The 27291-nt window shown below is 52.4% G+C and overlaps 9 protein-coding genes across 9 annotated transcripts; 4 read left to right on the top strand and 5 right to left on the bottom strand.

The window, feature by feature from the left end:
- Nucleotides 1–115: 115 nt before the first annotated feature.
- PpBr36_01210 (uncharacterized protein) lies at nucleotides 116–3470 on the top strand (the record flags this gene model as incomplete). Its single annotated transcript, XM_029888398.1, has 5 exons — nucleotides 116–462; nucleotides 544–2185; nucleotides 2258–2832; nucleotides 2886–3010; nucleotides 3088–3470. 5 exons carry the CDS (start codon nucleotides 116–118, stop codon nucleotides 3468–3470), a joined length of 3072 nt encoding a protein of 1023 aa, XP_029751641.1.
- Nucleotides 3471–4050: 580 nt separating this feature from the next.
- On the bottom strand, nucleotides 4051–5274 carry PpBr36_01209 (uncharacterized protein; the record flags this gene model as incomplete). The annotated part of the gene is made up of 1 exon (XM_029888397.1): nucleotides 4051–5274. One exon carries the CDS (start codon nucleotides 5272–5274, stop codon nucleotides 4051–4053), a length of 1224 nt encoding a protein of 407 aa, XP_029750585.1.
- Nucleotides 5275–7244: 1970 nt separating this feature from the next.
- PpBr36_01208 (uncharacterized protein) lies at nucleotides 7245–8782 on the bottom strand (the record flags this gene model as incomplete). The annotated part of the gene is made up of 3 exons (XM_029888396.1): nucleotides 8624–8782; nucleotides 8162–8341; nucleotides 7245–8072 (listed from the first exon to the last, which is right to left on the bottom strand). Exons 1-3 carry the CDS (start codon nucleotides 8768–8770, stop codon nucleotides 7245–7247), a joined length of 1155 nt encoding a protein of 384 aa, XP_029750586.1. The 5' UTR covers nucleotides 8771–8782.
- A 370-nt stretch (nucleotides 8783–9152) lies between these two features.
- PpBr36_01207 (uncharacterized protein) lies at nucleotides 9153–9437 on the bottom strand (the record flags this gene model as incomplete). The annotated part of the gene is made up of 1 exon (XM_029888395.1): nucleotides 9153–9437. One exon carries the CDS (start codon nucleotides 9435–9437, stop codon nucleotides 9153–9155), a length of 285 nt encoding a protein of 94 aa, XP_029750591.1.
- A 4557-nt stretch (nucleotides 9438–13994) lies between these two features.
- On the bottom strand, nucleotides 13995–16466 carry PpBr36_01206 (uncharacterized protein; the record flags this gene model as incomplete). Its single annotated transcript, XM_029888394.1, has 3 exons — nucleotides 13995–14007; nucleotides 14083–16101; nucleotides 16240–16466. Coding segments are annotated over 3 exons (2259 nt in total), but the record flags the coding sequence as incomplete, so codon positions are not given.
- A 1172-nt stretch (nucleotides 16467–17638) lies between these two features.
- PpBr36_01205 (uncharacterized protein) lies at nucleotides 17639–18949 on the top strand (the record flags this gene model as incomplete). The annotated part of the gene is made up of 4 exons (XM_029888393.1): nucleotides 17639–17654; nucleotides 17834–18067; nucleotides 18166–18420; nucleotides 18492–18949. The coding sequence occupies 4 exons, from the start codon at nucleotides 17639–17641 to the stop codon at nucleotides 18947–18949; spliced, it is 963 nt and encodes a 320-aa protein (XP_029750593.1).
- A 678-nt stretch (nucleotides 18950–19627) lies between these two features.
- Nucleotides 19628–21251, bottom strand: PpBr36_01204 (uncharacterized protein; the record flags this gene model as incomplete). The annotated part of the gene is made up of 6 exons (XM_029888392.1): nucleotides 19628–19658; nucleotides 19722–19821; nucleotides 19918–19966; nucleotides 20044–20718; nucleotides 20783–20796; nucleotides 21155–21251. The coding sequence occupies 6 exons, from the start codon at nucleotides 21249–21251 to the stop codon at nucleotides 19628–19630; spliced, it is 966 nt and encodes a 321-aa protein (XP_029750594.1).
- Nucleotides 21252–23272: 2021 nt separating this feature from the next.
- Nucleotides 23273–24753, top strand: PpBr36_01203 (uncharacterized protein; the record flags this gene model as incomplete). The annotated part of the gene is made up of 3 exons (XM_029888391.1): nucleotides 23273–23342; nucleotides 23406–24627; nucleotides 24711–24753. The coding sequence occupies 3 exons, from the start codon at nucleotides 23273–23275 to the stop codon at nucleotides 24751–24753; spliced, it is 1335 nt and encodes a 444-aa protein (XP_029750587.1).
- A 1033-nt stretch (nucleotides 24754–25786) lies between these two features.
- On the top strand, nucleotides 25787–27104 carry PpBr36_01202 (uncharacterized protein; the record flags this gene model as incomplete). Its single annotated transcript, XM_029888390.1, has 3 exons — nucleotides 25787–25894; nucleotides 26050–26235; nucleotides 26376–27104. The coding sequence occupies 3 exons, from the start codon at nucleotides 25787–25789 to the stop codon at nucleotides 27102–27104; spliced, it is 1023 nt and encodes a 340-aa protein (XP_029750588.1).
- Nucleotides 27105–27291: the final 187 nt, after the last annotated feature.

Raw genomic sequence — 27291 nt, 5'->3', positions numbered from 1 at the left:
AGCTGGTCAATCGAACTCAACGTTTGTTTAATTCGTTGAACCCTGCCCCTCCTCCGCCGTTTCGATCCTGTTTTCACCCGCACGACAAAACTTTCCAGCACAGCAGCCGCCCGCCATGGAGGACCAACTCATGGGCCTGCTGGGCAACACTCAGCTCGCTGACGAAGGTGTCAGGAAGCAAGCTGAACTCGAGCTCAGACAGGCACAGGCCAACCCAGCATTCGCCCTGTCTCTGGCCAACGTCGCCGCCCACGCCTCCGTCTCCACCGAGATCCGTCAGGCCGCTCTCATCACCCTGCGCAAGTTTATCGAGCGCAATTGGAGCGAAGATTCCGAAGATGATGATGATGACAGCAGTCCTCGTATCCCTATTCCAGATCACATTAAGGACGAGCTGCGTCCAAAGCTGCTGGAGCTTGCCATAAGCGATGACAACGAGCGCAAGGTCAAGGCTTCGGTCAGGTGAGTGGAAATATCCATGGTTCTCCGGCCGCTTGTAGAAGTGTGTTTGCTGATGTGACGACTGTGCTCGCGCGAGAACAGCTACGTGGTGAGCAAAATCGCCAACGTCGATTTCCCCGAACGATGGCCGGCTCTTGTCCCTACCCTCTTAAGCGTCATGCCTGCTGGCTCCGACAATCAGCTTCACGGCGCTTTGAAAGTACTCAACGACTTTGTGGAGGAGAACCTGAGCGAAGACCAGTTCTTCACCATGGCTCGTGACATTGTTGGCGCCGTCTACCAGGTTGCGTTGAATGAGCAAAGAAACGGTCTGCTCCGATCACTTGCCGTGTCCGTCTTCCGAACGTGCTTCGACCTCCTTGATATGGTCAAGGATGATCACCCAAAGGAGGTCAAGGGGTTCGTAGAGGAGGCGCTGGGCGGATGGCTACCATTTTTCCAACAGGTCCTGAAGACGCCGCTACCTGAAGGAGTCTCGGCCAATGGCCAGCAACCCGATGTTTGGAGAGGCCCGGTTGCTTTGAAGCTTCAAGTTGCCAGGACCCTGATCAAGATCAAGATGGTGTTTCCGTCTCTCCTGCTGCCGCACAGCCTTGCCTTCTTTCAGATCATCTGGGAGGAGCTTACCAGGCTTCAGGTCCCTTATGCCTCGCAATACCTTGAAAATGATACCCAGGGCCGTCTTGAGGATGCCGACGGTCTTCCATATACGTTGGACTTTTTGGTCCTGGAGGAGCTCGACTTCTTGAACCAGTGCATGCGGGCAGCCCCGGTTCAAAAGGAGCTCGGTGCGCAAAGCACCCCTTGGATTCTGGATATGATCAAGCTGATAGTGTCATTTGCCCGGATCCCGCACGAGGAGGAACAGCTTTGGGATATCGACGTCTCCTTATATCTTGCCGAGGAAGGCTCCATAACAGCCAACTACACTGCGAGGACAGCATGCGGTGACTTCCTGATCAAACTTGGCGAGTGGCTAGTCCAGCCTACGCTCGAGGGGCTCTATACTAATACGAAAACCATATTCAGCACCGACAGCAGCGACTGGAGGTCACAGGAGGCGGCATTATATCTCTTCACCATGTTGGCCACGGATATGCAAGAGTGCAACAAGGAAATTTCCCAACCGATCTTGCAAGGCTATTTGGAGCTTGTGAACTACGCCATAAGCAGGGTCGAACAGCCGCTCCTGCAGGCACGCGGCTACTTGGTGTCTGGCACAATAGCCAAGGGTTTCCCGCCTGCATTGGCTTTGTTGGACCCTACGATCAACGCCATCCGATCAGACCCGTCAGAGCTGGTTCAAGTTGCGTGTATCAAAGCGCTCGAGAACTATGTTCGTTCAGGAGTGGTCCCAGGCGACCGCCAGCTACACATCCTGGGGGCCATTGAGTCTTTCCTCAACAGCAAGGACTTGCAAGACATTGAGGATGCGGACGACCTGCTTGTAGCCCTAACCGAGTCTCTGCGTGCTGCCATCAGCATCAACCGCAGGGTTGTTCTTGCCCCTGATATCAAGTCTCTCGACTTGCTATTCCTAGTTGCACAGCACGGTGCCCAAAACTACCAGGTCACCATGCTGGTAAATGAAGTCTTTGAGGAGATAGTTCAGGAGTTGGCAGCCGACTCGGCTTCCTATGCCACTCTCTGCACGCGGGTGCTGCCCACCTTGACCGGAGCACTGAACTACGGAGAGATGGCGCAGAACGAACCGCTGATTACTGTAGGTGCACACACCCCAGCGGATATAGACACAGGAAACACATGTTATTGACAATCAGGCGCCTGCATTTAGCTTGCCGCGGAACTCATCGCCGTGCTCCTCGAGTCGGGAGTCGAGCCTCTGCCGGCCGGACTTGTTGCTCAGCTCCTGCCCAAACTGAACAAGATCTTGATGGAGTCTGACGAGGGCGAGATTCTAAGGCCTGCCGCCGAAGCCGTCAAGTACATGGTCATGCACGATCATCACCAGGTGTTTGGTTGGCAGGACGAGCAGTCCAAGTGCTTTGGCCTTGAAGTGTGTCTGTACATAATCGACAGACTTCTGGGCCCCGGCATTGAGGACAACGCAGCCTCGGAGGTTGGCGGCCTCGCCGCAGAGCTGGTGGAGAAGGCCGGCCAAGAGCGCCTGGGCCCCTATCTTCTCAAGCTGCTGCAGGCCGTCGCCACAAGGCTCGCATCTGCCAGTGCAGCTCAGTTCATTCAGTCACTCATTCTCGTTTTCGCCCGCCTTTCGCTTGCTGGTGCAGCCGACGTCGTGCAGTTCCTGAGCGGTATCGAGATCGGAGGGCAGAATGGGCTGCAGGTGGTCCTGAGTAAATGGCTGGAGAACTCGACGTTCTTCGCCGGATTTGATGAGATTCGGCAAAAGTAAGGATTCAGATCTGGTTGCATTCAGATAACCATGCTAACCTTGTGCGCAGCGTCATCGCCCTCTCAAAGCTCTACTCTCTGAACGACCCGAGGGTAGCCCAGACGATGGTCAAGGGAGACCTCATCATTGACCAGTCCAGCAGTAAAATTGTGACAAGGTCACGATCCAAGCAAAGTAAGACCAATTTTGGCCCACACGCCATGAACATGCTCAACTTGAATAGTGCTGACCCTTTCAAACTTTTGCTGCAGCGCCTGACCAATATACTATGATCCCGGCATCGCTCAAGATCCTCAAGGTGCTCATAGACGAATTGTTGTTTGCGTCAGGAAAGCAGGAAGCCGCCACGGCGGCAGCACAAGCGGCCAAAATGGCGGAGCTGGACGAGGACGATGGTGATGAGGGCTGGGAGGATGAGCCTGACGTGCTGGACCTCGGCCTGGGTTCGACCAAGAATGATCTCATGTCGTACTTTGAGGGCGGTGGCAACCGTGCTCGAGACGACGAGACACAGGCGTACCTGACCGACTTCTTTATGCGAGCGGCTCGCGAGAACATCGGTGGCTTCACCGACTGGTACACGCAGCTCAACGAGGAGGAAAAGGGCAAGCTCAACGAACTCGCAGCTCAGTGACCGGCTACGACAATGTTAGAGACTCAGTGTGCTATGGCTACGAGTGAAAACGACGGCATGTGATGTCATTGACTCGCACGCAGTTGACTGAGATGCTTAATGTGAATGGATGACGAATGCATATGGATAGATGATGATGACGACGCAATACATTGTTCTAGAGATGGAGGTTCCAGGTAGGAGCATTTCGAGCTCGTTGCTTGATTGTCGGTTGGGCGCGCTAAGAAGATATAACTCGAAGAAAGAAAAAAAAAGAAAAAAAGAAAAAGATTGGTGTGGACGAATAAAGAAGTATAATCAGCCCGTAAGTATGTATATTCAAAAAAAAAAAAAAAAAAAAAAGAGAGAGAGAGAGAGAGAATTACCGTGCATGTATCGCTGCCATCACCAAACTATGTGTGAAGAATGAAAACGGATGCTCTGGGTAATTATGGAGATACACGTATTGAAAACATTATTTTTTCCTTTTTTATTATTTTACATCAACAAGTACAAAACTCCTAAGCAGCAACCAGAGGGGAGCTGTGAGCGGCTTGCATTGTTCATTCCATACCAGTCGTCGTCGACCTTCAGGGTCACTTCAAATTATGTCACCACCGAATCCGAATCCACCTCCGCCGCCACCGCCAAAAGGCGAGCCTCCGTTGCCCCTTCCGCCACCTCCAAAGGGACCCCTATTGCCTCTCCTTCCTCCGAACAGATCATCGCCAGGGCCTACAGGATCGTATCGTGCCCCCGGCGGTACTTGCGGGTCGAACCTTCCACCCTCACCCGGACCACCGCGGGGGCCAGCAAAGAGCGGATCGTCAAACGTGGGATGCATACCACCACCGCTGCCGAAGCCGCCGCCGGGACGTGGCAGACCGCCGGCGAAAGAAGGTCGCAGGGGGTCGTGGGGGCCCAGGCCGGGCGGGTGGAGGTCGTCGTGGCCAATATTGAACGGAGACCGGCCGTCGCCTACTCCGACCAGGGGCCCGCGGCCGTGCGGCCGGTTTATCTCATACTCGTCTTCAAAGTCCGGGGGCGGGAAGTCGGCGACTGGGCGGCGGGGCTGGGGCGGGGCGGCGAGCGGGTCATCAAAGGGATAGGGTCGTGCCGGGTCCGGCAGGGCGGCTGGGTTGCGGGGCTGGGGTGGATCCCGGGCGGGATGGGGGTTCGCCGGCCCTGCTTCCCTCTGCGTGCGGCGGGCGTCGTGCTCGGCGGCGCGGTCGTCCGGGTCCTCCTGGTAACCGGGCTTGTTGAGGCCCGGGACGAGGCGCTGGACGATGGAGACCTTGACGAGCGAGGCGAGGTCGGCGATGCGCTCGTTGGAAACGAAGACGGCGCGCAGCTTGTCGGGAAGGTCGGACCTGTCCTCGGCGGCGCCGTGGTCGAGCAGCGAGATGCGCACGGGCAGGGCGGCGGACGAGACGTAGTCCCTGGGGGCGACGTCGACGCGCACGACGCGGTCCGTGTCGCTGGCGATGCCGCGGATCTCGGCGCGCTGGCCCATGCGGTCGATCTTGATGGTGAAGGTCATGGCCGACTGGGTGTGGGCGTAGACGAACGAGTAGGCGTTGAACGAGGCGTTCCAGGCCGCGGGCAGGCGCGGGGCCAGCTCCTGGCACTCGGCCTCGTTCTTGCGGTCCTCGCTGAGCCCGACCAGGCGGAAGCCCAGGTTCACCATGCAGGCGTGCGTAAAGAGCGCGAGGACCTCGTAGCTGCCGCTCAGGTCCGAGGTGGTGTCGTCCTTTTGGTGCGTCGGCAGGGCGTCGGCCATGGACTGCACGATGGCGTCCGGGCTGAGGGGATTTGACGCAGCCATGAGTATGTGTTTTTTTTTTTTTTTCTCCTTCTTTTTTTTTTTTTTTGTTCTTTTCTTTGTAAAGTGATATTCAGACTTGGTTTCTTTCACTATCAGACAGCTCACCCAACTGGCCGATTCGATGAGGTGCTGTAAAGGGCGTTCCAAAAAAAAATATCAACCCGAGTTGGTTGTGACGCGGTGGCGTCATATCCATGTCTGCCTAAAGTTATCTAAGACTACAGAAGGCCTAATGGCTTGGCTTTGTTCCTGCGGGGAAGCTCCGACACTGGAATACAGTAGAAAGATATGTGGGGTAGCTTCTCGCATCATCACCATCTTCCTCTCTTTCTCCCTCTCCGGGACAACAAATAAACACCGTGAATAAGAAGTCTATGAAATCGGAGCTGTCATAAGTGCTAGCTGTGCACAGTCTAATGTGATTTGCGGGATTTTGGCCCTTGTTAAGTTTATTTGTTGTACTTGGTGCTTGACGTTGGAGAAGAGGGCAATCAATTAAAAAAAAAAAAAAGACCAACTGACGTCCAGCATCTATTAGTTTCAGCCTTATTTTTATGGGGCTACCACAGCATAATCCACTTATATCAGCCCAAGTGCAGCAAGTGCCGTACCGCACCCCTGGTCTGGTCGTCATCGCCCAGGCTGCTGCAACCCAGGGGCAATTGAGAAACAATCGAACCGCCGCCAAGTCGGCAACCTCTATGTTCCGTTGAGGCGCAGCTTGTCACAACATCAAACCAAGCGCCGAGGGACGGATAACTATCCGAGCCATCCATCTCCATCAAATTTCAGTTTCCTTAGCCACAGTAGAAGAAACATTCCTCGCCTGTTCCGCCGCCAACATCTGGAACTCTATAATCGATTACGTAGACCCAAGTTGTTGTATCCGGAAGCTCCGCGTCTAGGAGCCGCCATTCAAGATATCGGCTGTCATAACGCAACCTAAGCTACCAATGCTTCCATTTCCTGGGTAGTATTCCGGTTAAGCCCTCGATTCCGTCCAAGGAACTATGTTTATGAAGCCCTCGCAAGAAAGTTAAAAATAGAAATCTGTACTTGACCGTGGCATACTTTGCGCCCAAAGAACAAACGCAGCCTTTTATTTTGACTTGGACTTGGCAGTAATCCGGATGTATGTATTCCATAGCCTCCCCATTCCTAGTTTATATCCTCTTACTTCGTGGCCTTTATTCGCTCTGGGTAGGACGGAACATACCTACCCCAGCTGTTCCTGTCTCCCTTGCTCGATTGTTGACCTGAAAAAAAGTACCGTTCCATTCGTGCAACACATCACTCTCATCAATCGTCTTGCCCTGACCATCTAATAAACAAATCACCACCGATACTTGTTTTTGTTGGTTCACCACTCACCTGGAACATTGTGATACAGCCCCCCTTTCCCGACACACCATGTCTTGGAACCAGGTGCCGGGTAATATTCCCGCGGGGGAGAAAAAAAAAAGGGCTATGTTACTGGCCTCAAGACGTCTGGAAAGACTATTTTTCTGGCTACTTGTCACACAGGGCCTGCTGAAGAGAAGATGTTGCAGTCGGATTTAGTGTTACGTACAGTAATAAATACACATTTGATTCTACATCACTATAACCGTGCATTTGGTGGGCACTGTGGGAGATTGATCCAGCTTGCTCTCTTGTTCGGATAGATAAGAGATTCAGTATGTACCTATTTACAAGTCTATACCCAAAAGAAAACTAAACGGAGTATCTCTGGCGAAAAAAAAAGACAAAGAAAATCAGACCCGCTATGAAAAAGTAATCAACATATATACAAATCATGCATGTATCTAGCTAAGAAAAGAAAGCCACCCTCTGACGCTGCAACTCTAATAATTTTTTCAATTGGCTCTTGGACAAACCAAGATTATCTAAGAGGCAAGTTGCAAGTGTTTTTTTTAGTATGATATCTTTGACGTTGCAAAGCTCTCTTCCACAAGACGGTGGTCTCATATTTACAAAGATGTGGAACCAAGGAGGGCGCCAGCAACGGCAGCAGCGGGAGCTGCCGGAGCAGTGGCGTTGTTGCCCTTGCCAGCCTTCTTGGCTGCCTTCTGCGCCTTCTTGGCTGCCTTCTCAGCCTCAGTCAGCTGCTGCTTCTGCTTGTTCTTGGCACCTCCAGTGGAGTTCTTGGCACCTCCGGTGGAAGCGGTGGCAAGGGACATCAGGTTAGGCTGGCCGGGGTTGTTCTGGGCAAAGCGGGCGTTGAAGCCGATGACGTTGCGCATGGAGAAGAAGTTCTCGGCCGAGATGGCGAGCTTCTGGGTCGACACGAGCCAGCGGACACCTTCGCTGCAAGGAGGTGTGGTCAGTGAGCCCGAGTAGCTCTGGAAAGAGCCCGACTTGATCTGCTGAACCAGCTCAGACATGACCAGCGGCGGCGTCTCGGTCTTGGTACCGGGAGTGGCGATCTTGGAGACCTCGGGCATGAGGGTGGCCAGAAGGTTGGACTTGACAGCAGCAGCGGCGACGCGGGCCGTCTCACCCATCTTCTGCATGCCGGGGAGGGGAGCACTAGGGTCGGCGTCCTCGCGAGCCTCAAGGTGACGAGCATGGCGGCGGGCAGGCTGGGCAGCGGCCGGGGCAGCGGCGGCAGGGTTGCCCTCGATGTCAATGTACATTCCAATGACAGCAATCTCCTTGGCGGCGGATTGCCAAACCATGTGCATCTCCATGGCCATGCTCGTGCCGTTGTCCAAGTGCTCCGAAGGAAGGTGGAAGTGGAACTGTTGGAGGTCGTAGCTCACGCCAGCAACCGTCATCTTACCACCCTTGGCAATGACCTAGACAACCCACAATAATCCCGCATTAGCTTGCCATGTTCAGGAATCCCATCCTGCATTGCTCCTTCTAGTTCTGCTTTTTTACGTACCTCAACGGTGGTACCGAGGTTCTCAAACTCTGTGGCCGGGAAGTCGGGGATTTCCAGCTGAACATCGGCGGCCTGGACGACCTGGAAGTTTCCGGCCGTCATCGAGATGGGGCTCTGATTGGTACCAGTGTTGCAGAGAGCGTTGGCAGTAGGGTCAAGGGCGACCCAGTTGGCGGGCGCCTATGAAGGGTGAGAGGTGTCATGGTTAGCAAGATATCGCTTGTTGTGGTTTTCTTCTTCTTTTTTTTCCCCGGATATAGAGAGAGGGTGTTGATGGAATGGCCAAGAGAGCTTTTCACCAGTGAGTTGTCACTGCGAGGGTGCCAAGATCGAAACGCATGGCGCTGCAGGCCGAGAAGTCCCAAGCCTTCTAGTAGACGCCTCAACCGCTTTGGATATCCCTTGGCGGAACGGACCATGACGATGTACAGACAGGTACAAGCAAAGTAAACAACAACTTACAATAGAACCGGCGTATCCGAACTTGCCAACCTTGACCTCACCACCCTCTGCTCTGGGCATCAGGTGAGTGCCGTAGGCACATGACGACAGAACCGGCGTCACGGACGCGGCCAAAATGCTCAGACTAAACAAAAGCGAGACAGACATTTTTGCGTTTTTGCTGTAACGGAGGGACGAAATTGACGTGTGTGTTTGGTATATGATGGGAAAAATAAACAATAAATCCAAGCAGAGACCAGCCCTAGAAAGTGACGAAGTGAAGACGAAGCAAGAACGGAACGGTAAGACTGAGAGGCGTAGGCTGGAAGAGAAGGATCTCCGGGATGGGGTAGAAAGAAGTCCATCTTCAAGCCCGGAGAGGGAAACCAAGACTTTTTATCATTGGCAACGGCAGCCAAGCCATGCTTGACTGCCATCCCCTGAAGGGCTTCCCGTCGAGATCACCATTAGCCACTGGGCTGCACATGCTTGGCGGGATCCGCTGGCAGTCTTCCATTTCAGGCAACTTTGGGGAGTTGAGAGTATTAGCCTAGAGGTTGTTGTTACTGGCCCCAAACAATTTTCGGATTCTGCCAAGCACAACCCATGAGGGATTCAAAACTCTTCGGGGGCCACGGGCCAGGCAAGAATGCAACCCCACGAAGCCATAGTGATGTGGTACCAGGTCACGACCGGGAACTAGGGGGGCGTTTTCGAGCGGCACGGTACTGTTCGGTACATGGCCACCCTTCTGAACCCCAGCCAGCGGTTTGGTCGATCTGGATCGCCGAAACCTGAGAGCAAAACCGCCAAGACGAAAAGACTCCAGCGTCATCAAGAAGGTTATTGCACACGCCGCCTGCCTGCCTGTCTGCCTGCCTGCTTACCTGCCTGCCTCTCTGTCTTTCTGCCTCCCTGGGGGCGCGGCTGAGTGGTAGGCTACTAGGCTAGGGTAGGGTAAGAAAGCTTGGGGGAGGTGTGCATCGGGAGGAGCAGGCCATCCACCCCAATGACAATGATACTTTTACTGGACAGAAATGGTATCCTGTCGCATGGCTGCTTTCTTCTGCACGCGCCCGCGCCAAGCCGGGGCCGAGAAAGTTGAGAGGCGCTCGTCAGAAACGGTTACACTGCATTGCATATCGGGTCCCTGGGCGCAGATTTCTTGGCTCCAGGCTTCGTGACTTGGCTTGGCGGCTTGGTACTGACTGGGACACACTGCTGTCAATTCGGGAAATTAAAACGCGTCCACCATCGTAGTTGGAAGCGAGAGTAACCACTAGTCTAGCTCGACCGAATCAGATAGGCTAGACCTGTTGGGCACAACTCATCATGGAATGGTGGGATGGGTTGCCCGGCCCTCCAGATGGTAGCGGCCGTTCCCCCCGAATTACAGTACTTCGTAAAGCCAAAGAAAGGGCCAAAGGAAAGTGCCATGTTGTATTTTGCCTAGTCGCGTGGTAGCCGCTGTGGGGGGTCCCAGTCGCTGGCGGGGCTCCCCCAAATATTCGATTTACAGTTAGTTACTACAGTACGTCGTCGTATCTGGACAGGTATCTGTTCGATGTTTGAAATGGTGTTTTTGTTCTGCAACGTTTGCTATGTTTCCTTTCCTTGCTTCCTTCCTTACTTCCTTCCTCCGCCCCTTCTTCCTCGCGCTCCCCTCTTTTAGGCAACTCACAAGATGCACGTGGTTGTTGATCTCTCCAATTTAGGTCCTGTCATAATAGTTCTTTCCATGACAGATGACAGGCTGCAGTAGTTCATTTTAAGTACTTAAGATGAACCGAACCCGAGTCGAATTGCTAGGGTTTGGCAGCAAAGCGGCCTCTTGATCCCAAGGTCCTGCCTGATTGAATCCTATCTGACTCCCTGATTTTTGTTTCGAGCACCACGTGCTATTTCCTCAAGTTTACAACTGACAATAACACATCCGTCACGCATCCAATTAATTAAATCTGGTCGTATCTTTGGTTTGGAAACAATAATAGCACGGAGCCACCATCATAAGAGACAGGGTCCCATTAGCGCCAAGATCTAGACCTGATCCACACATCAGCTCATTTTCCACATAGCTATGGGTACCTACCTTCAACTTGGGTATCCTGGCCAGTCAAAATGACAAGCAAAGGCAAGACTTGAAAAAAAGCAACCAATACGGGTACTATTCATCTAGTCGTAGAAGATCATTCCCTTGCTACAGTTAAGCTTCTACCTTGCCCGCGTTTTACTTGGCGCCGACTCTTGGAACGTGAATCCTGGCGCTATTCCGGATCGGGACGCAACCCAGGGGTGTTTCTTGTGTCAAACCCTGGTGAGAAGCTCGAAAATCAGGCCACTTTTGCGAGCCTTGTATCTTTCCCCAGCTTTGCATCTTGAACATTTTGCTCCGTCAGTTGGGGAAAAAATCCTTTCGCCCTCGACAAGGTATCCGCGACGAAACACGATGCACGGATTCACGAACCAGACAAAACAAGGACGACAGTAAAACAGAATAGATAAAGGAAGACACTGGCAACCCCCCTTCCCCTTGATTCTTTTGCCAAGCCGCTTACCTGTACAGACAGCTAGCTACAAGGTAGACTTCGCCTCTTCTTGGCCATGTCGGTTGAAATCATCCGGCAGACATTGTAGCATCCACCATCGTCACATTCGTCAGAGGCCACTCAACCAGAACCGAGAGATTTATCGGATTCGGATAAATCCCATCATACAACTCTATAGCGACCGACAAAAGAAGAGATGGGAGAAGTGTGATATAGATTCCAAGGCCGAGGCGAAACTCGTGTGTTTGAAGGCTGGTCAACCGTTTCTCTTGATATAGCCGCCTTAACAACGCAGATTTGATAAAATAGATACGATTGGTCGGCTTGTACCCTAATTACTCTAGCTACTTTACAGAAGCATTGTGCCAAGAGCCAGCCTACCATGACTACAGGGGGTCTCAATACAAGCACAACTCCGGCAATTAGCGCCCCTTTATACATAGTAGAAACAAAGCTAAAAACTGCAAGTCTACCCGGTATAGAATTGCCAGCAGCATCTTGAAAATTCGCCATCTGCGTGTTGTATTTGGTCAATCAAAGTTGGCCCCCCACCCCCCCTTTTTGTTTTTTTTGTTTTTTTTTGTTTTTTTTAACCTTTTGTTTCTTTCTCGTCAAGACCCTCGCCCTCCAAACTGTTGTCAGAAAAGAAGATAGGAGGACATCCAATTGCCACGCCCACGTGGTTGGATATTCTAGAGCCCCAACTCAACGCAGTCCCAGCCTACCCTATCATGGACCTGCATGCTTCAATTCTGCGCCTTGCATCTAGATAGGCTCCTGGCATGAAACCGTGCGTGCATTTGTCATCCGAACCATACTGATTCAAGTCCGTCAACGAGCTTGCTTTGATATCGTTCGTAACCGCCAACCTGGGCCCAGTCATCCTTACCGCGTGAAAAATAGAGGAGAAAAAAAAAGTTTCCCGAAGTAGACGAGGATAACTGGACTAGGCTAATTCTAGGCTAGGCTAGTCTAGCACTTGCAAAAGCACCAAGCGAGTGGCCTGGGCAACGATTTCGAAACTCCACCTAACAAAGCCGAACTGCTTTCCCCTTTCTTTTTGCTGTTGCTTCTGGAAAACTTGTCAAATTCGCAAACCCGGGGTACACATGCCCCTGGAAAAATAAACAACGAATGCTCCAGACCTCGAGTCTGTGCATCTCTTGCCGTATTGAGACAACCCTAGCGTGAACTGGCTTTTGACATGTCAGCAGAGTCTAGAACCTACCTTGGACCCCGAGGCCTCCTTGCGAAGCTCGGTGCCTTTTTTTTGACCGAGAGGAATCTCAAGGGCGCGCCCTATCATTTGTTCATCTTAGTCTCGGTCTTCCTTTTTCTTCTCTATCCTTTCTTTTTTTTTTTCACCCCAAGTCAACAATACCCATGATAGATAGCGTGCTCACGCGCGGTCTGGCCCGAGAGGATACTTTCCACGTCTACGCCTTTTGTTTACACGCGCCGTGCATGGGGCTGCTGGTGCGGCGGGAGGACAGGCATGCGTGCGTCAACGAGGGTTTCGTATCAGCGCCAGAGGTGCTGCTGTTACTGCTACTGCTGCTTGCGTATTTTCTCTCATAATTGTGACAAGTGGTTTACTACTTGTGCACTCCCTTTTTGCCGCGCTCCAGAATAGTCGCGTTGGAAACGATTAATATATATCGCGTGCGGCCTATGCAGGATGTTCTTAGGGCAAGTATATAGCTGCCGTCCATTTATTCAACCTACAGGGCCATTGAAAATGACTTGGAAATACTTCTTGATTCTATCTTAGAAAGACTAAGCTTCAAAGTGTTGAAACGAATAGTATTGAAACGCAGCTCTTGATATTGTTCCACAAGACATATCACATTCCATCGAGATGGAAAGCTAGGCTGCACCCAATGACAACCTAGATTGAATTTAACATGAGAAGAACCTAAGCAGCGAAACCCTATAGGTCCATACGGCATGATACCGGAAAGGCCCCGGCCAGCGCCTTACCAAGATCTGAAGTGCGACGCTTGATGTACGCACGTCAAAATCTATAGGCGAACACTAGTATCGCCAACGTCCGGATATAGAATGGGAGTGGCATCGTAACTTCTACAATGCCAACCCTCCAAGCAACCCGCGAGATATACCTGCGACGAAAAACAGCACGGGTAGTTTTGTATCCTGATGTTGGTAGCCGTCTGAAATTCAATGAGGATGTAATGCAGAATCAATGACACTGTAGGCTGGGTTTGATTGACTATGGATATGCCAAGTAATGCCAGAGACATCGTTTGAGGAGGAATTTAAAATCGTTATAATATTATTCAAGGTACATGGTTTGTGAGCAATAGTAGAGATTTTAGACCGACCGGTCCATCGGCCTTGATGCAACGCCGGAGAACCATGCCTACATGATGTACTCCGGTGGATGATATGTATATGGCTGATATGAAGAGGGGTGGGTCGGGACCTGTCAATCAGGAGAATCAGGACAACCCGTCCTAGGCGGGTTCGAAAAAAAAAAGAAAGAAAGCAGGACAGTTATCTGGGTTAGGAAGACTCAAAAGTCCGAGATCCCGACATCGTATGAGAAGCGTGGGGAAAAAAAAAGTTAGGCCATGTAGCAGCTAGCCTTGCCGTACTGGGCAAAGGCTCGACCAGGCGAACCCGTGCGTGTCCACATATAGCGAACGCTGGCAGTGGTACCCGCGGCACCTTGCTGGCGGACTACATGAGCCACGGGGGCTCACGCACATGACACGGAGATAGAGTGGACAACGTAAAGCTAGCAAAAGAAACGACGACAAAGGCTCGTCAAAAGCTTGAGCCGTGGCGATAGTTTTGCTATATCCAAGCTGCGAAGAATAGCTGGTTCACCAGCGGCGACTAAAGAGAGTGTTAAGAGCAAGACAACGGGCCAGAATTGGTTGAGACTTAATGAAACGGCTAAGCAAAACATACCTGAAGACTTCGACCACTTTGTCGTGACGCCGCTTTGGCTTGACAGCCTTCTTCTCAGGAACCTCTTCCCGTGCAATACCCAGAATTTCTCTTTCAAAGTCATCCAAGGGTGAACTTGACCGTGTCCTCGTATAACTCGGTGACCCATGACGGCCATGTCGACCAGAAGGGTTCTTGGAGAGACTCCTTGGCTTGTAAGTTTCACGTCCAGTTTGCGGGGAAGAAGAACGAGAACGGGAGCGAGAACGAGATCGGGAGCGAGATTGAGACTGGGGCCGTGATCTTGAATGTCCTCGGTGGTCACGGGTCGCGCTCGAGCTGCCGTATAAACGCTCTGCGTATGGCTTGTCCGGAGAATTGTTGCTTTGATAGCCCGAATCGTGCCGTACTCTTGAGTTATACGGCAACTCGCTAGACCGTGGCGAGTCTTTGTGTAAATGGCGATGGTCTCTGCTATCCTGAGACAAATGGCTACCACCTTCGCCTCGTTGGTGATGCCGTTTAACACCAGAAGGCGGCTGAAAAGCAGATAGCTGAGGCAAGCCCGCTATGCCCTTGAATCGCTTGAGAGAAGACTGTGTTTCCCCATCATCAGCGGGACTTCTTGCATGTTTTCCCAAGACATCAGGTCTTGCACCAGGCAATCTTGGATTTGAGACTTTTGGACTGGACACGCGAGGTGGTGATGGTTGGACAACTATCTCATCGAGTACAACGTCCTCGGCGATAATTTCATCGGGGCTCGGAGCAGAGGAAGTTCTATAGCTGTGATATAGGTGAATGCTATTGATGAAGCGGCGGGAGACCATGCCGGCCCAGGCCTTGAACGCTGGGTCGTGCTTTGCATTCTTCCAATACTTGGAATCGCGGATGGAACGGCTGAACGAGTCACAATCATCCGCCGAGAAAAACTCGGATTTGAGACACTTGGCATCAAACGCTGGGGGTATCGTAGGAGCATCGGTGTATTCGCTCGGGAGAGGCTGCCCAACGGGGTCTGCAGGCTTGGTTGGAATCTCCGTGAACGCAGACTCCAGGTCGCATCCCAAAATATCCTCAATGCTAGGGCTTTGGTCCTTTTCAGGGGTCTTGGGTTTTCCAATAGCCTTTGCTGGCGTGGTCGGACTGCCTTCTAACTTGTCTTTCTGTGCTTCAGACGGTGGTGGGGTCTTTCCGCCTGTTTGTGGAAGTGTCTGCGCCTTTTGCAGTAGACCCTTGCGTTGATTCTTGGAACCAAAACTGCGATCTCGATCTCGTCCCCTGTGCCTCTCTCTATCTCTATCACGATCTCGATGACGGTCACGGTCGCGGTTATTCGAGCCGCCGCGATTACGGGACTGACCAATACCACGTGCGCCAGAGTAAAAGTTACCCCGGCCTCTCTCGTCGAGGTACGGAGGCGGATAGTAACCTTGAGCTGTATCGTAAGGGTGTGGAGGGTATGATGGAGGTGGTGGGGCGGTGTATGGGTATGACTGGTTAGCAGAAACTGCAGGCGCTGCAGGCGGGTATGGAAATCCTGGCGCCGGTGAGGCCTGAGCAGGGGGTGGATATACGGCAGAGTTGTAAGTTGATTGCGATCCCGGGTAGTACGGTGGCTGAGGGGGAGGGGGAGGGGCACCGTAAGGTGGCGGATAGTACGGGCCGCCAGTAGGGGCGGCTGGCGGGTATGCTGGGTGAGCGTACGGTTCATAAGGGGGTTGTGCATGGTGCACGGGTGGTGGCGGCGGCGGCGGAGGCGCTTGATATGCCGGGCTGTAGTTGCTGGGAGGGTAGTGCCAGGCGGGAGGGCCGGCCGACTGGGCCGGATGCGCAGCATGCGGGGGCGGTGTGGTTTGAGGATAGTAGCCTAGGATAGCTGCAGCAGGCGGCGGTGGTGGTGGAAGTGATGGATGCGGCGGCGGTGCGTACTTTGTGATGATCATGCCTGTGCCGCCCGATCCTTTACCTTGCCCAGGACCTCCCCGAGAACCCTTTGATTGTGCCGCAGCTTTACGCTCACGGAATGCTTGTAGACCACTGATGACGTGATAAGGTAGGTCATCAGTATTGGGGAAGACAAGTATATTGGCAGAATATAACTTGAAAAAAAGATGAAACAATCCAGCAAGGTCAAGGCCTGCCTCAGTATAACCCAAAAGAGAAATTTGGACTTACGCAGGCTCTTTGCGAACTTCTTCGGGACATGCTATGGCAAAATGGCCTTTGATCCCACAGTTGAAGCATGATGGCTCCTCCCTGGCGGCATCCTGCCCAGGAGCACGTGCCGCCATTGTGAATGTCGACCAAAGAGTAAGGTTGCGACCCGGAGTGAGAATGGCGTGCGCCCACACGTTTGACAGGAAGGGAAGCGATAACAAAGTGCCGTGAGTCCCGACCGGTAAGCTGGATGGAAGACCCAAAACAAAGGTAATGGGGGAACAGTAACAAAAGCGAAAAGTCGCAATGTTGATCGCCAACAGGAAGCGCGGCGCACCAACGGGCCAGACCACTTATCAAGCAAGCGTAGTGACGCTGGGTTTAGTCTAGGTCACAATGGCCCACACACCAAAACCTTTAACCGACCGTGCGGAGCGGGTTCTATCTCGGTGGTAGCTGTGAAGCCAGAGCCGGGACGGAATGGCGTGCGAGGGCTGCGTGCTCCTTTGCTCGGGCGCCGGGGCCGGAGCCGGGCCCTTCAGCTCAGCTCGACTGGAATGGAATGGGTGAGGTGGGTAAGATCTGGCGTCTGTGGACGTCAAATGGAATCGGCTGATTGATCGATTGATCGATCGATTTCAAAGTGGGCAGGCGCCCAAGGCAAGACCAGCGTATCCCAGCCTCCACCTCCAGGATCAAGGCGTGCATCAGCCGTCCGATGTCATAAGAGGTAGAAAAAGAGTCCAGTCGAGAATCAGTTAGGGAATAAGGCTGAAACCCTCAATCTAGCATAGATAAGCGACGCTGGGGGCTGGCTCCCCGAGATGGCTCTGTTGTATGTAATTTGAGGTTTTCATTTCTAACTGGTCCTGTCAGATCAAATTGGCGAAAGCTGAGCCGTGCCGCCCGCAACAAACAAAGGAGACGGGCTTCGCGGTGGATTGTGTGCGGGTACAGTGTGCGCGTACAGTATTCCTTGATCTAGCCAATAAGACCTTCCTCCTATGGTTAGTCAGCGTTGGCCTCCCCAAGTCACAGCGACAATTAATGGTGGACTTCCAGCATGTCGCCGAAGGCGTGTTTTGTATTCAGTGACGGGTCTCTGCACCAAGAATACAGTCAATATGTCGCATTTCTTCCTTCCGACTTGAAAAAAGGGGTTGGCTTCCGAGCAACAAGAAAAATAACATTGGACCTTCAGCTTCGTGTGATAATTGGTCGCCATCTCACTATTGTTTGATTTCAAATATGTTGGTTCTTAGCGAGTCCTCTTTACGAGACCAAACGTATGCCAGGCAAAGATACCGCCCCTGCATCCTCTTAACGACCCGACCCCTCGCATAAAACGACCCCGAGAGCGAGCTTCGTAGCAGCTCTTCCAAAACAACACCCCCCGAAAGCAAAAAAAGAATAAACAATGCCCGGCCTACCGGGTTAGTACCCATAACCATTTACTTTCTATTCTGCCCACACCAATCGTACAGCAACAGTGGCGTGCGTCTTGCTACGACATCGGCGTCGAGAGCTGCCTGCCGCCATCTCATTGCGTATCCCTCTCCCAGAGCGATACCGTCGCTGACTTTGCGCCTGCTGGGGCTCCCCCATAACACAGCTTCAGTCGATCTGGACGAGTGCATCTCGCGCTTGTACAAGAAGGAACTGCTCGCAGAATCAGTCATCGAAGCAATATGCGCCAAGACCAAAGAGCTGCTCATGCGCGAGAGCAACGTCGTCCACGTTCGCGCGCCCGTAACCGTTGTCGGAGACATACATGGCCAGTTCTTCGACCTGATTGAGATATTCAAGATTGGTGGCTGGTGCCCCGATACAAATTATCTCTTTTTGGGTATGTCCAGCCTCTTGCGAGACCCCCCTCCAATGTACGTCTCAGGGCGTGAGAACCAGGCTTTTCTAACTAGTTGTGCGGGGTTCCCTTCCACACAGGCGACTATGTCGATCGCGGCATGTTCAGTGTCGAGACCATATCCCTCCTTGTTTGTTTAAAACTTAGATACCCGAACCGCGTCCACTTGATCCGAGGGAATCACGAGTCGCGCGGCGTCACACAGTCATATGGCTTCTATACCGAATGCTCAAGAAAATACGGCAATGCCAACGTCTGGCATCACTTTACCGACATGTTTGATTTCCTCACGCTCAGCGTTGTAATAAACGACCAGATATTCTGTGTTCACGGAGGTGAGACTGTTTGGGCTCCCCGCCAGAGTCATAGAGGAGAACCATTGCTAACTGTGGTTTCCGGCTGGCAGGCCTCTCTCCCTCTATTCATTCTATCGACCAGATCAAGATCATCGACCGTTTCCGCGAAATACCACACGAGGGCCCCATGGCCGACCTTGTGTGGTCTGATCCAGACCCGGAGCGCGACGAATTCAGTCTCTCACCGCGCGGCGCCGGCTACACATTTGGCGCGCAGGTTGTCAAGAAGTTCTTGGCCGTCAACGGCATGTCGCACATCCTGCGTGCCCACCAGCTTTGTCAGGAGGGCTACCAGGTGCTCTACGACGACCGCCTGAGCACCGTGTGGAGCGCACCAAACTACTGTTACCGATGCGGGAACATGGCTAGTGTACTCGAGGTTAGCGATACTGGCGAGCGCTTCTTCAACGTTTTTGCTGCGGCCCCCGAAAACGACCAGCACAAGGATATACAACCTGGCGGCGAGAAGGCGGCCGATTCGAGCGCACTTCCGGACTACTTTTTGTAACACGGAGAGTTGGTTCTGGTGCCGAACCAACCGCTCGTGCCCAAACCTCGTTAAAGAGACCGCGCAACAAAACGTGTCTATACAAAACTCCCCCGGCAGAGATGTCTAAATGTGGCGTGTATATAGCTGTGCCCAGCCTAACCGATGGAACCTTCTGCGGTTCCTTGCGCCAGCGCGTTCGAATGCTAGATGGGTATGCGGTATGTTACGAGTACTTAATGACTGTGGCACGATACAGACATGACGAAATAGAACAGACTTAATACACCACTGGAGTAGCTCCACAGGCACCCCAGTGGCTCATACAAGCAATCAATCGAGGTTTTGGGAAGATGCAAATATGATTTCAGCATCGTGTTTTCGTAATCGCTCTAATTTGTCTCCAATGGAAAAGCCCGATACACTGCGGCCTTCCATTGAAATGACCGAATGCGCAGGGCACATGAGAGAAGCCAAAATACCAACCCTTTCGTCATAAATCTTTCGTGCGTTTTTACATGCCTCCTCCCCTTCTTTTTGTCATATCGCCAACTCCGCTTGCCGGCGTTTTCTGATTGGCAACCTGGTTCATCGATGGTATCTGGAATGCTTTGCCTCATACCATCCAGGGTGACCTGGCAGGCAAACCAGAGGAATTGAGAGTTATTACGCAGTCCAACCTCATCATTATGTCGTTAATCACCAGTCCTTGGCGATATCGAAACTCCACCTGCAGGAAAATTGGTTAATTTTTCTAGCTTGGACAGAAAGCTTAGTCGCGGGTTGGACTTACTCGAACTCCAGGTGCTTCTTCTTGTCATCGTCAACAAAGCTAGAGATGGCGTTATAGTGGCCACGGGCGAGCATGCCTGTGGGAGCCTCCTCTTCTTGGACTGCGCGTGTTGTTGTTAGTACATTTATTTGCACCAATCAGACTGAAAATATGACTGTACGAGCGGCGATAACATTGAAGACCGCTGGCTGCTTACATTTCTTGGTGTAAATCGGCTGCTTGTCCGTGTTCGGAGCGTAGCTTCCCTACAGGATCCCTGTCAGTCGAGGACCCCAGAACCGCAAGAGTAAGGCGCGAATGTTGGCTTGAATGGTCAACTTACAATCATCTCGCTGTCCTTGCTGACCTTGATACCCTTGCGCTTGACGACCTGAACGTAGTGTAGACCACTGAGAATCTCATGCTGGACCTTGAAATCGGCAACCATAGTAAACTTGGCACCCTCCTTGATCTTGAAGGGATGATCCTTCAAGGTTTTCTCGCTGCCGGGAGTCCGCAGATCAATCTTGACCGGGTCGCGGCCTGGCGACTCCATGGTTAGGCTGTAGATGATGCACACTCGCGGGTCGTTGGGGTCTGAGAGGTCCTTGCCCTGGCCGAGGCCCAGGGACTGCTTGTACCTCTGCAGGGACTCGTCTCCGGCATCTGTCGTCGTCGCATTTGTTAGGTCATGGTTTCGTCTTGGCTGCATGCTTTGATCCCGGTGGCGATGGGCCCAGTCGATGCGCAACATGACATTCAGTGGGCTCATAACCGACGGAATGGGACGTGACTTGAGGCTGGGTAGGATAAATGTTGACAGGGTGATTGCTCCTAGGTCAAGACGGGGCTCGTATGAATACGCCTGCTGCAGCAGCTGCTCTTCAGGCCCGGGCGGCGCATAATCAGTTGGTCGATATGCAGGCAACCTGAGCGACGAGCGGAACGGCTGAGTCTCTGGTGAAGCAGAGTCCAGCGACGGAGGTGGAGGTCGTGTGGAGAACATTTCCAAGCGGTGCTATTTTGCATGGATTGATGTGATAGAATGGATATGTTTGACGACGTCCATCACCAAACCTCACTCGAGCTTTGTTTACTGGTGATTTGTATGCAAGACAGGTAGATTTAAATAAGCTCGTCACTTGGCCAGCTGCAATGGATCGTTCGTTTTTCGTGCTTTGTTTCCGATATACCACTGAGAATGAAGGCAAGTACGGGAAGCGTAGGTTAACATAGGTAGATGGGTGGGTAGGTAGGTAGACAGGCAGGAGAAGCGGGGCGACCATGCCATCCTGTTTGCCTGTTTGTCCGTTTGTTGTCGAGAACCTAAGCACCACCCGCGTGGGAAGGCGCAGAGCATTGGTCCATTCCAAAAACCAACTCAATGTATGTATGGTTGAATTGGGCATCTGAATATCAGGCGAGGGCCGGGTTGCAGGGGAAAAGAAACTCACCCATTTGACTGTACTCGGCCAGACTCTGCTTGGGCTGAGATAGTTTATAGCCCTGTGTCTCCTCCGGCATCGTATCGTCATCATGGTGGGAAGCCATTTTTGTCTATGAGGGAGCTAGCTCCTGTGACGGGTCGGTGAAGCTCTAGAGTATTTTGTAGATGGGATTTGATAAGTTCGAGCGTCTAATGGATTATGATTCGATTGCAAGGCACGCGGTTTGCAAAATTTCGCGCGCCGGGAGTCTTTACTTCTTTGGAAAAACCCACGAGAGCCAGGTGTACTACTTTGTCGGTCTGAAGTCGGCCGACGTTGGTGAGGGGCAGTAACGATACTATTTATTTTCCGACCTGATGCTACGGGAGGGGCTCCCGAGCTGTTATGGCATGGGTTGGAGTCGTTTTGGTGGGGGTGTACCCCTGATTCCGCACCACCCATTGGAGATCATGCACCATCCATCCCATCCCAAAACGAATTGGCTTTGGACTCTGCCGGCCACCAGTTGCATCTGGGATTATTGGTACCCTCAGCACTATGGATCTCGCCCCTCCCATTGTCCCCTGACCCGGGTTTCGCCATGGCGATTAGCTTCATACTGTACTTGCTAAGGTGGGAGAGAGGAGGTGCTTTTTGGTGCTGCTGGGCGAGAGAGTAGCTTCGCGACCATTCTGACAAGAGGTACAACAAGAATCCGTCGTAGCTTTCCACTACTGCTAGACTACCTAGGTACTCTAGTCTAGACTAGAAATTTTGAAGATAGTAATACTCCATAATCTGCTTAAGCTACCCCGCAACATTACTTCAAGGTGCAGGGTAAGGAAAGGACATATAATACCTAAGGCAGGTACGTACATGTGGCCTGTTGATGGCGTACGGTGGGCTGCGCAAATAAGCTTCCAGAATAGCGGAATCAGCTCTTAGTTTTGTATCCAAGTCAGGTCGCGGTACTTGGTAAGCTTACTTCTGCTTAAGTCAGCAAGATGAGGTTTGGGTGGCACTTGATTCATGTTGCCGTCGGGTTAACCATTTGTCCTCCATCCTTGGTCTACTGCGATTCACAGTTAGGTCGCAAACCCAATGCTTTGCATAAGTTGGTACAGCATGAATATGGCTGACGGCCAAAAGTGGACTGGCATAGCATACCTAATTATGCAGCATGGTCAGATATAGGGACCTAGGTGCTTAATCCATGGCAGTTTATTTCCCCACGCTTCTTGCGCCAGTCGGGTTGTAGCATGCCACGATCACGCTCGCTGTCAAATCTCAGGGCAGTCCCCGCCAAGCAAAGGTCATTAAAATCACCACTGCAACGGTAGACGCTAGGTGGCCAGAAGTGGACGTTAGTGCACGAACTGTTGAGTACAAAAGCGGCCCTCCTTGGGCCCACTGCGCCAGATGTAGACATAGCGGGGCACACTAACGAGCCGTCAGCAACTGCCATTGGCGGGTATCGACGGACAGTGGGGCGCTTTTTCTTGCAGCGCGACTGCTCATACAAATCGCGCCAGTAACCCCAGCAATCTCCCAAAGTCGCCCACCCGTTTCTTTTCGCTGTCTCGTCTTGCGCGCCCAAAGATTTGCTGGTCGGCGGAAATCGCATTTTGTTGCTCGCGATCTTTGACTCTGACCTTTTCTCAGTATTGCTGATTCCTCGCGCCCTTCTTCTCTCCGCCTTCTTTAGCCTACTTATTCTTTAAATATCACATTCCTTTACTTTTTTTTTTCTCATTTAATTGGTAGGTTGTATACCCGTTTTGTCCCCCCTTGCTGCAAAATGGTCTGCGCACTTGACAGTAGCGCGGTAACCATGGCCGAGCTGCAACAACGAGATCGCGCGACCTTGCCCAACCGCGTCCCGAGAGACCTTACTGTACTCAACTCGGATTCATACTCGTGGAATTGTTGAACGGCGGCAACAGAGACCTACGACGCTGTTCTTTTTTTTTGTTTTGCGGAGGAAAGCTTAGGTTCGGCAGTGCAAATGCTAATGCGGACAACCCTCAGATTGGCCTGAAGAAAGGAATTACCTATATTTATTTTTCTTCTTCTGTAATTTGTTTTCCATTCAACCACCATCTTGAGCGCAACGCAGCATTCTTGATATTGTTCAGCCTGGCAACAATGTCTATCACAAGAGAACACAGCCTGCCAGAGAGGCGCAACCCGTACATGGTTGAGGATGTTCCAGATTGTCAGTCATCTCTCTGGCGATAAGAGGTCAAAACCTGAAGCTAACTGGAGCGTCCATCCTCAGATGCCGATCTTGTGAACTGCCGGGCTTTGGGCCAAACCAAACTGAATCAACGAGTCGCAATCCCCAAGGATGCCGAATCCAATGGTCTTCGTGTCTTTGACTATGCACATCTCCGCGCACCTCTTCCGAAGGGCGTGGTCTCGGGCATTTTCAGCAAAGGAACTCCGAATGCCTACTTTCTGATGCGACGAAGTTCGGATGGCTACGTCTCAGCCACTGGCATGTTCAAGGCTACTTTCCCATATGCTGCTGCTGAGGATGAGGAGGCCGAACGGAACTATATCAAGTCTCTCCCGGCTACCAGCAAGGAAGAGACGGCCGGTAACGTTTGGATCTCTCCAGACCAGGCAATTGCGCTTGCCGAGGAATACAACATCGCCACTTGGATCCGCGCTCTACTTGATCCCACCGACATCCCTCTTCATGGGCCTCAATCTGCCAGGGCTGCAGCTGCGTCATCAAAGGTGATTTCGGCGCCACCCAAGTATTTCCATGGCGTTGCGCCTCCGACGCCGAGCTCGATACGGACCAGCTCCCGTACGCGGCGATCGGCAAGCCCTACCAAATCGAGCCGCGCGACTGCAAGCCCTCGTAAGCGCTCGGCGAAAGCTCTTTCGTCTCAGCAGAGTGCATCATCGGAAACCAGCAGTGCGAAGCCGTCAGCATCACCGACTTTGGCCACTTCTCAGCTTGGTGCTGCTCCGGCATTGCCCGTGCCTGCGCTTGAGCCGGTGTCGGAAGATGTCGTTATTGAGTCACTCGAAAAGGAGCCTGTGCCAGCCCCTATGGAAGAAGATGAGCCCAAGGTCAAAATCACTGTGGACCAAGACGTAAAGGTTGATGAGAACGGCGTTGAAACGACCCATACCAACATGGAAGTCGAATTACCTTTGTTCGGAGAGCCACCATCCGCTGAGGAGACTGCACGCATGGTTGCCGAAGCAAAGGAAATGGTCTTGGCTGCTAAAGAAACGGTCTCGGGATCCGCCTCTGTACCCGGCTCCCCCTCGGTGGCCAGGCAGCCTGAAACTCCGGTGAAGACCAGCAAGAGGAAAGCTGAGGGCATCTCTGTTGACGAGCAGGAGGAAGCGGAGAAAGACAAGGAAGACGGGATCGTTGAGAATGGGCCAAGGGCTAAAAAGGTGAAGACGGAGGCGGAGCAGAAGCGGGACCGCGTGCGCAAGCGTGCGCTGTTTGGAATCAGTGCCACTCTGGCTGTTGGGTGAGTCTTTTTTTTTTTTTTTTTTTTTTCTCTTCCCTCTAGTCTGACAAACTTGCGAATGGTCACTAACTTCGAAGCTATAGTGCTGCGAGTGCATTGGTACCGTACGTCATGGGAATGCTGTAAAAAAAACATAGGAAACGGTGTTTCCACAGGTTGGCGAATATTGACGACGTCTTCTATGGAGTGGTTTGTTTGGAGTTGAAGATTCCCCCTTGTATACAAAGTTCGCGATATGTGCACATACCCTCTTTTTCTCTCTTTCTTTCATCTTTATTCTCTTCCCCTTGTCAATAATTGCATGACAGCACAAAAGGACGTGCGCGTGCAGCCTTCTTTGGGTAGAGTCTTGCGCGTTGCGCCGGAACAAGCCAGATACTTATTCGAGATACACGGCCAGCCCTGTTGGTCCTACGAATTTAAATTTTACAAAAGACCAGTATAAGATAGTACAGGCCTTCAAAGTTATAATACCGCATATTAAATCTTCAAATGACGTATAATCAGCCATCTCTCGGGGCACGACTGTAGCTAAGTAGCTAGTGGCCATGAGGTCATCTGTAGGTATTGGTACACAAAGGCGTCGCCAAGTACTAGACTACACTACAGTAGTTGAAGAATTGCAGAGGTACCATGGACCTTCCCGGCTTTTCTGTTAGAATCTGAAATCGTGGGACTTGGAACGAACCGGCAGACCCTATAACGTGATACCATGCCTACTCTAGGTGTATCCAAGGTAAACCCAAGGAACCTAATCGATCATTTGAGCGCCACACCAAAGAAGCGAACGGACGTGCCAGACAACCCCCCTGCCTCAATGGCGGCCCACCCCATTCTTAGCTCAAAATCTGGGGCCCCATGGGCAGTGCCGTCGCTATCCGGGCTGGGTTTCCCCGCGCGCCCCCAATTCGAGCCGAGCACGGTTTTAGAGACCTCGGTGTGGTTTGCACAAATACCGGGCCATCGCCATCGACGAAGGGCGGGAAAAAAAGAAAGAAAGAAAAAAAAAAAAGAAAGCGAAAACAAAACAATTGTAACGAGAACATTGTCTCATACTATTCCCCACCTCCCTTCTCGTTTGTCTCTAGATCAGCCGAGTTTTGGCTTCTCATAACCAAATCAAAACCGCGCACGATAATAACCATTCACAGCACCAAACATGAAAGTCTCGCCACAATCTCTACGCCATGTCAGGACGTCGAGAAGGGCTTTCTCGTCGACGCCGCAGAGGCTAGACACATACGGCTTCATTGGGCTGGGGCAAATGGTAAGCGGTTTCATTCTGAGAAAAAAAGAAAAAAAAAAAAAAAACATGTACCGGAGGAAATAATTGGAAAACCCCATTGATGAACGCGGGCATCGTATTCGAGACTTTTGACTATGGGGCCTTCAGTTTGATTGATTCGTAACGACCTTTTACAGGGATACCAAATGGCCAAGAATCTGCAGTCAAAGCTTTCCCCAACAGACACCGTTCGTCTGTACGATATCAACCGAGACGCAATGCAGAGGCTGGCGGGAGAGATGAAGACGTCTTCAAGAACAGAAACGACAGGCGGGGCGGTGGTTGAGCTGGCCGAGTCTGGTGAGGCCGCCTCGGCCGGAGCGGTAAGTCACTTACTTTTTGCTGCTGCTACCTGGCTTATGGTGTCGCATCCGACACCAGCAAGCAGATGAAAAGAGGATGAGGCTTTTTTTTTCTCTCTTTGATTTCTAACACGACAGGCTACGACAACTACTATACGTAGGATACTGTCATAACCGTGCTTCCCGAGCCGATCCACGTAAAGACGGTCTACAAATCCATCATCGCCTCCCAGTCCCAAGACGACAGACAAAAACCGTGCCTGTTCATCGACTGCTCGACCATCGACCCGTCCTCGTCTAGGGAGGTGGCAAAGGCAGTAGCGGCGGCGGGCTCGACCTTTGCCGACGCGCCCATGTCTGGAGGCGTGGTCGGGGCCACGGCGGGGACGCTGACCTTTATGCTGGGCTGCGAGAGACCGGAGCTGGTGGGGCGCATCGAGCCGGTCCTGCTCAAGATGGGCAGGCGGGTGCTGCACTGCGGCGCCCAGGGCACGGGCCTGTCGGCCAAGCTGGCCAACAACTACCTCCTCGCCATCTCCAACGTGGCCACGGCCGAGGCCATGAACCTGGGGATCCGGTGGGGGCTGGACCCCAAGGTCCTGGCGGGCGTCATCAACGCCTCGACGGGCAGGTGCTGGCCCAGCGAGACGAACAACCCCGTGCCCGGCGTGGTCGACGGCGCGCCCGCGGGTCGGGACTACGCCGGAGGGTTCGGCATCGCCCTGATGCGCAAGGACCTGGGCCTGGCCATTACGGCGGCGCAGGAGGCGGGCGCGAGGCTCGAACTGGCCGGCAGGGCCAAGGAGGTGTACGACGCGGCCGACCGGGAGGAGAGGTGCAAGGGTAGGGACTTTAGTGTCGTTTATCGCCACATAGGGGGGAAGGAATGAAGAGGAGACTCTTGACTTGATCCTCTTCGTTCTGAATCACATAAAAGTGAAAGTTAATAAAAACCCCTTTGGTCGTCTCTTTTTGCCTTTTCATGATTTGTTAGATGCTGGCTTCAGCTAGGGTGGAAGCGGTCACGTAATTTACAGCCTGGTATGTGGTAGGTTTCGGCGGCCGCCCAGTCGATGT

The sequence above is a fragment of the Pyricularia pennisetigena genome, chromosome 2 (genome assembly GCF_004337985.1).
Source record: "Pyricularia pennisetigena strain Br36 chromosome 2, whole genome shotgun sequence".
In the NCBI taxonomy this organism is placed as follows: Eukaryota; Fungi; Ascomycota; class Sordariomycetes; order Magnaporthales; family Pyriculariaceae; genus Pyricularia; species Pyricularia pennisetigena.
Note: the sequence above shows the minus strand (reverse complement) of the source record. Positions and strands in the feature narration are given on the sequence as shown.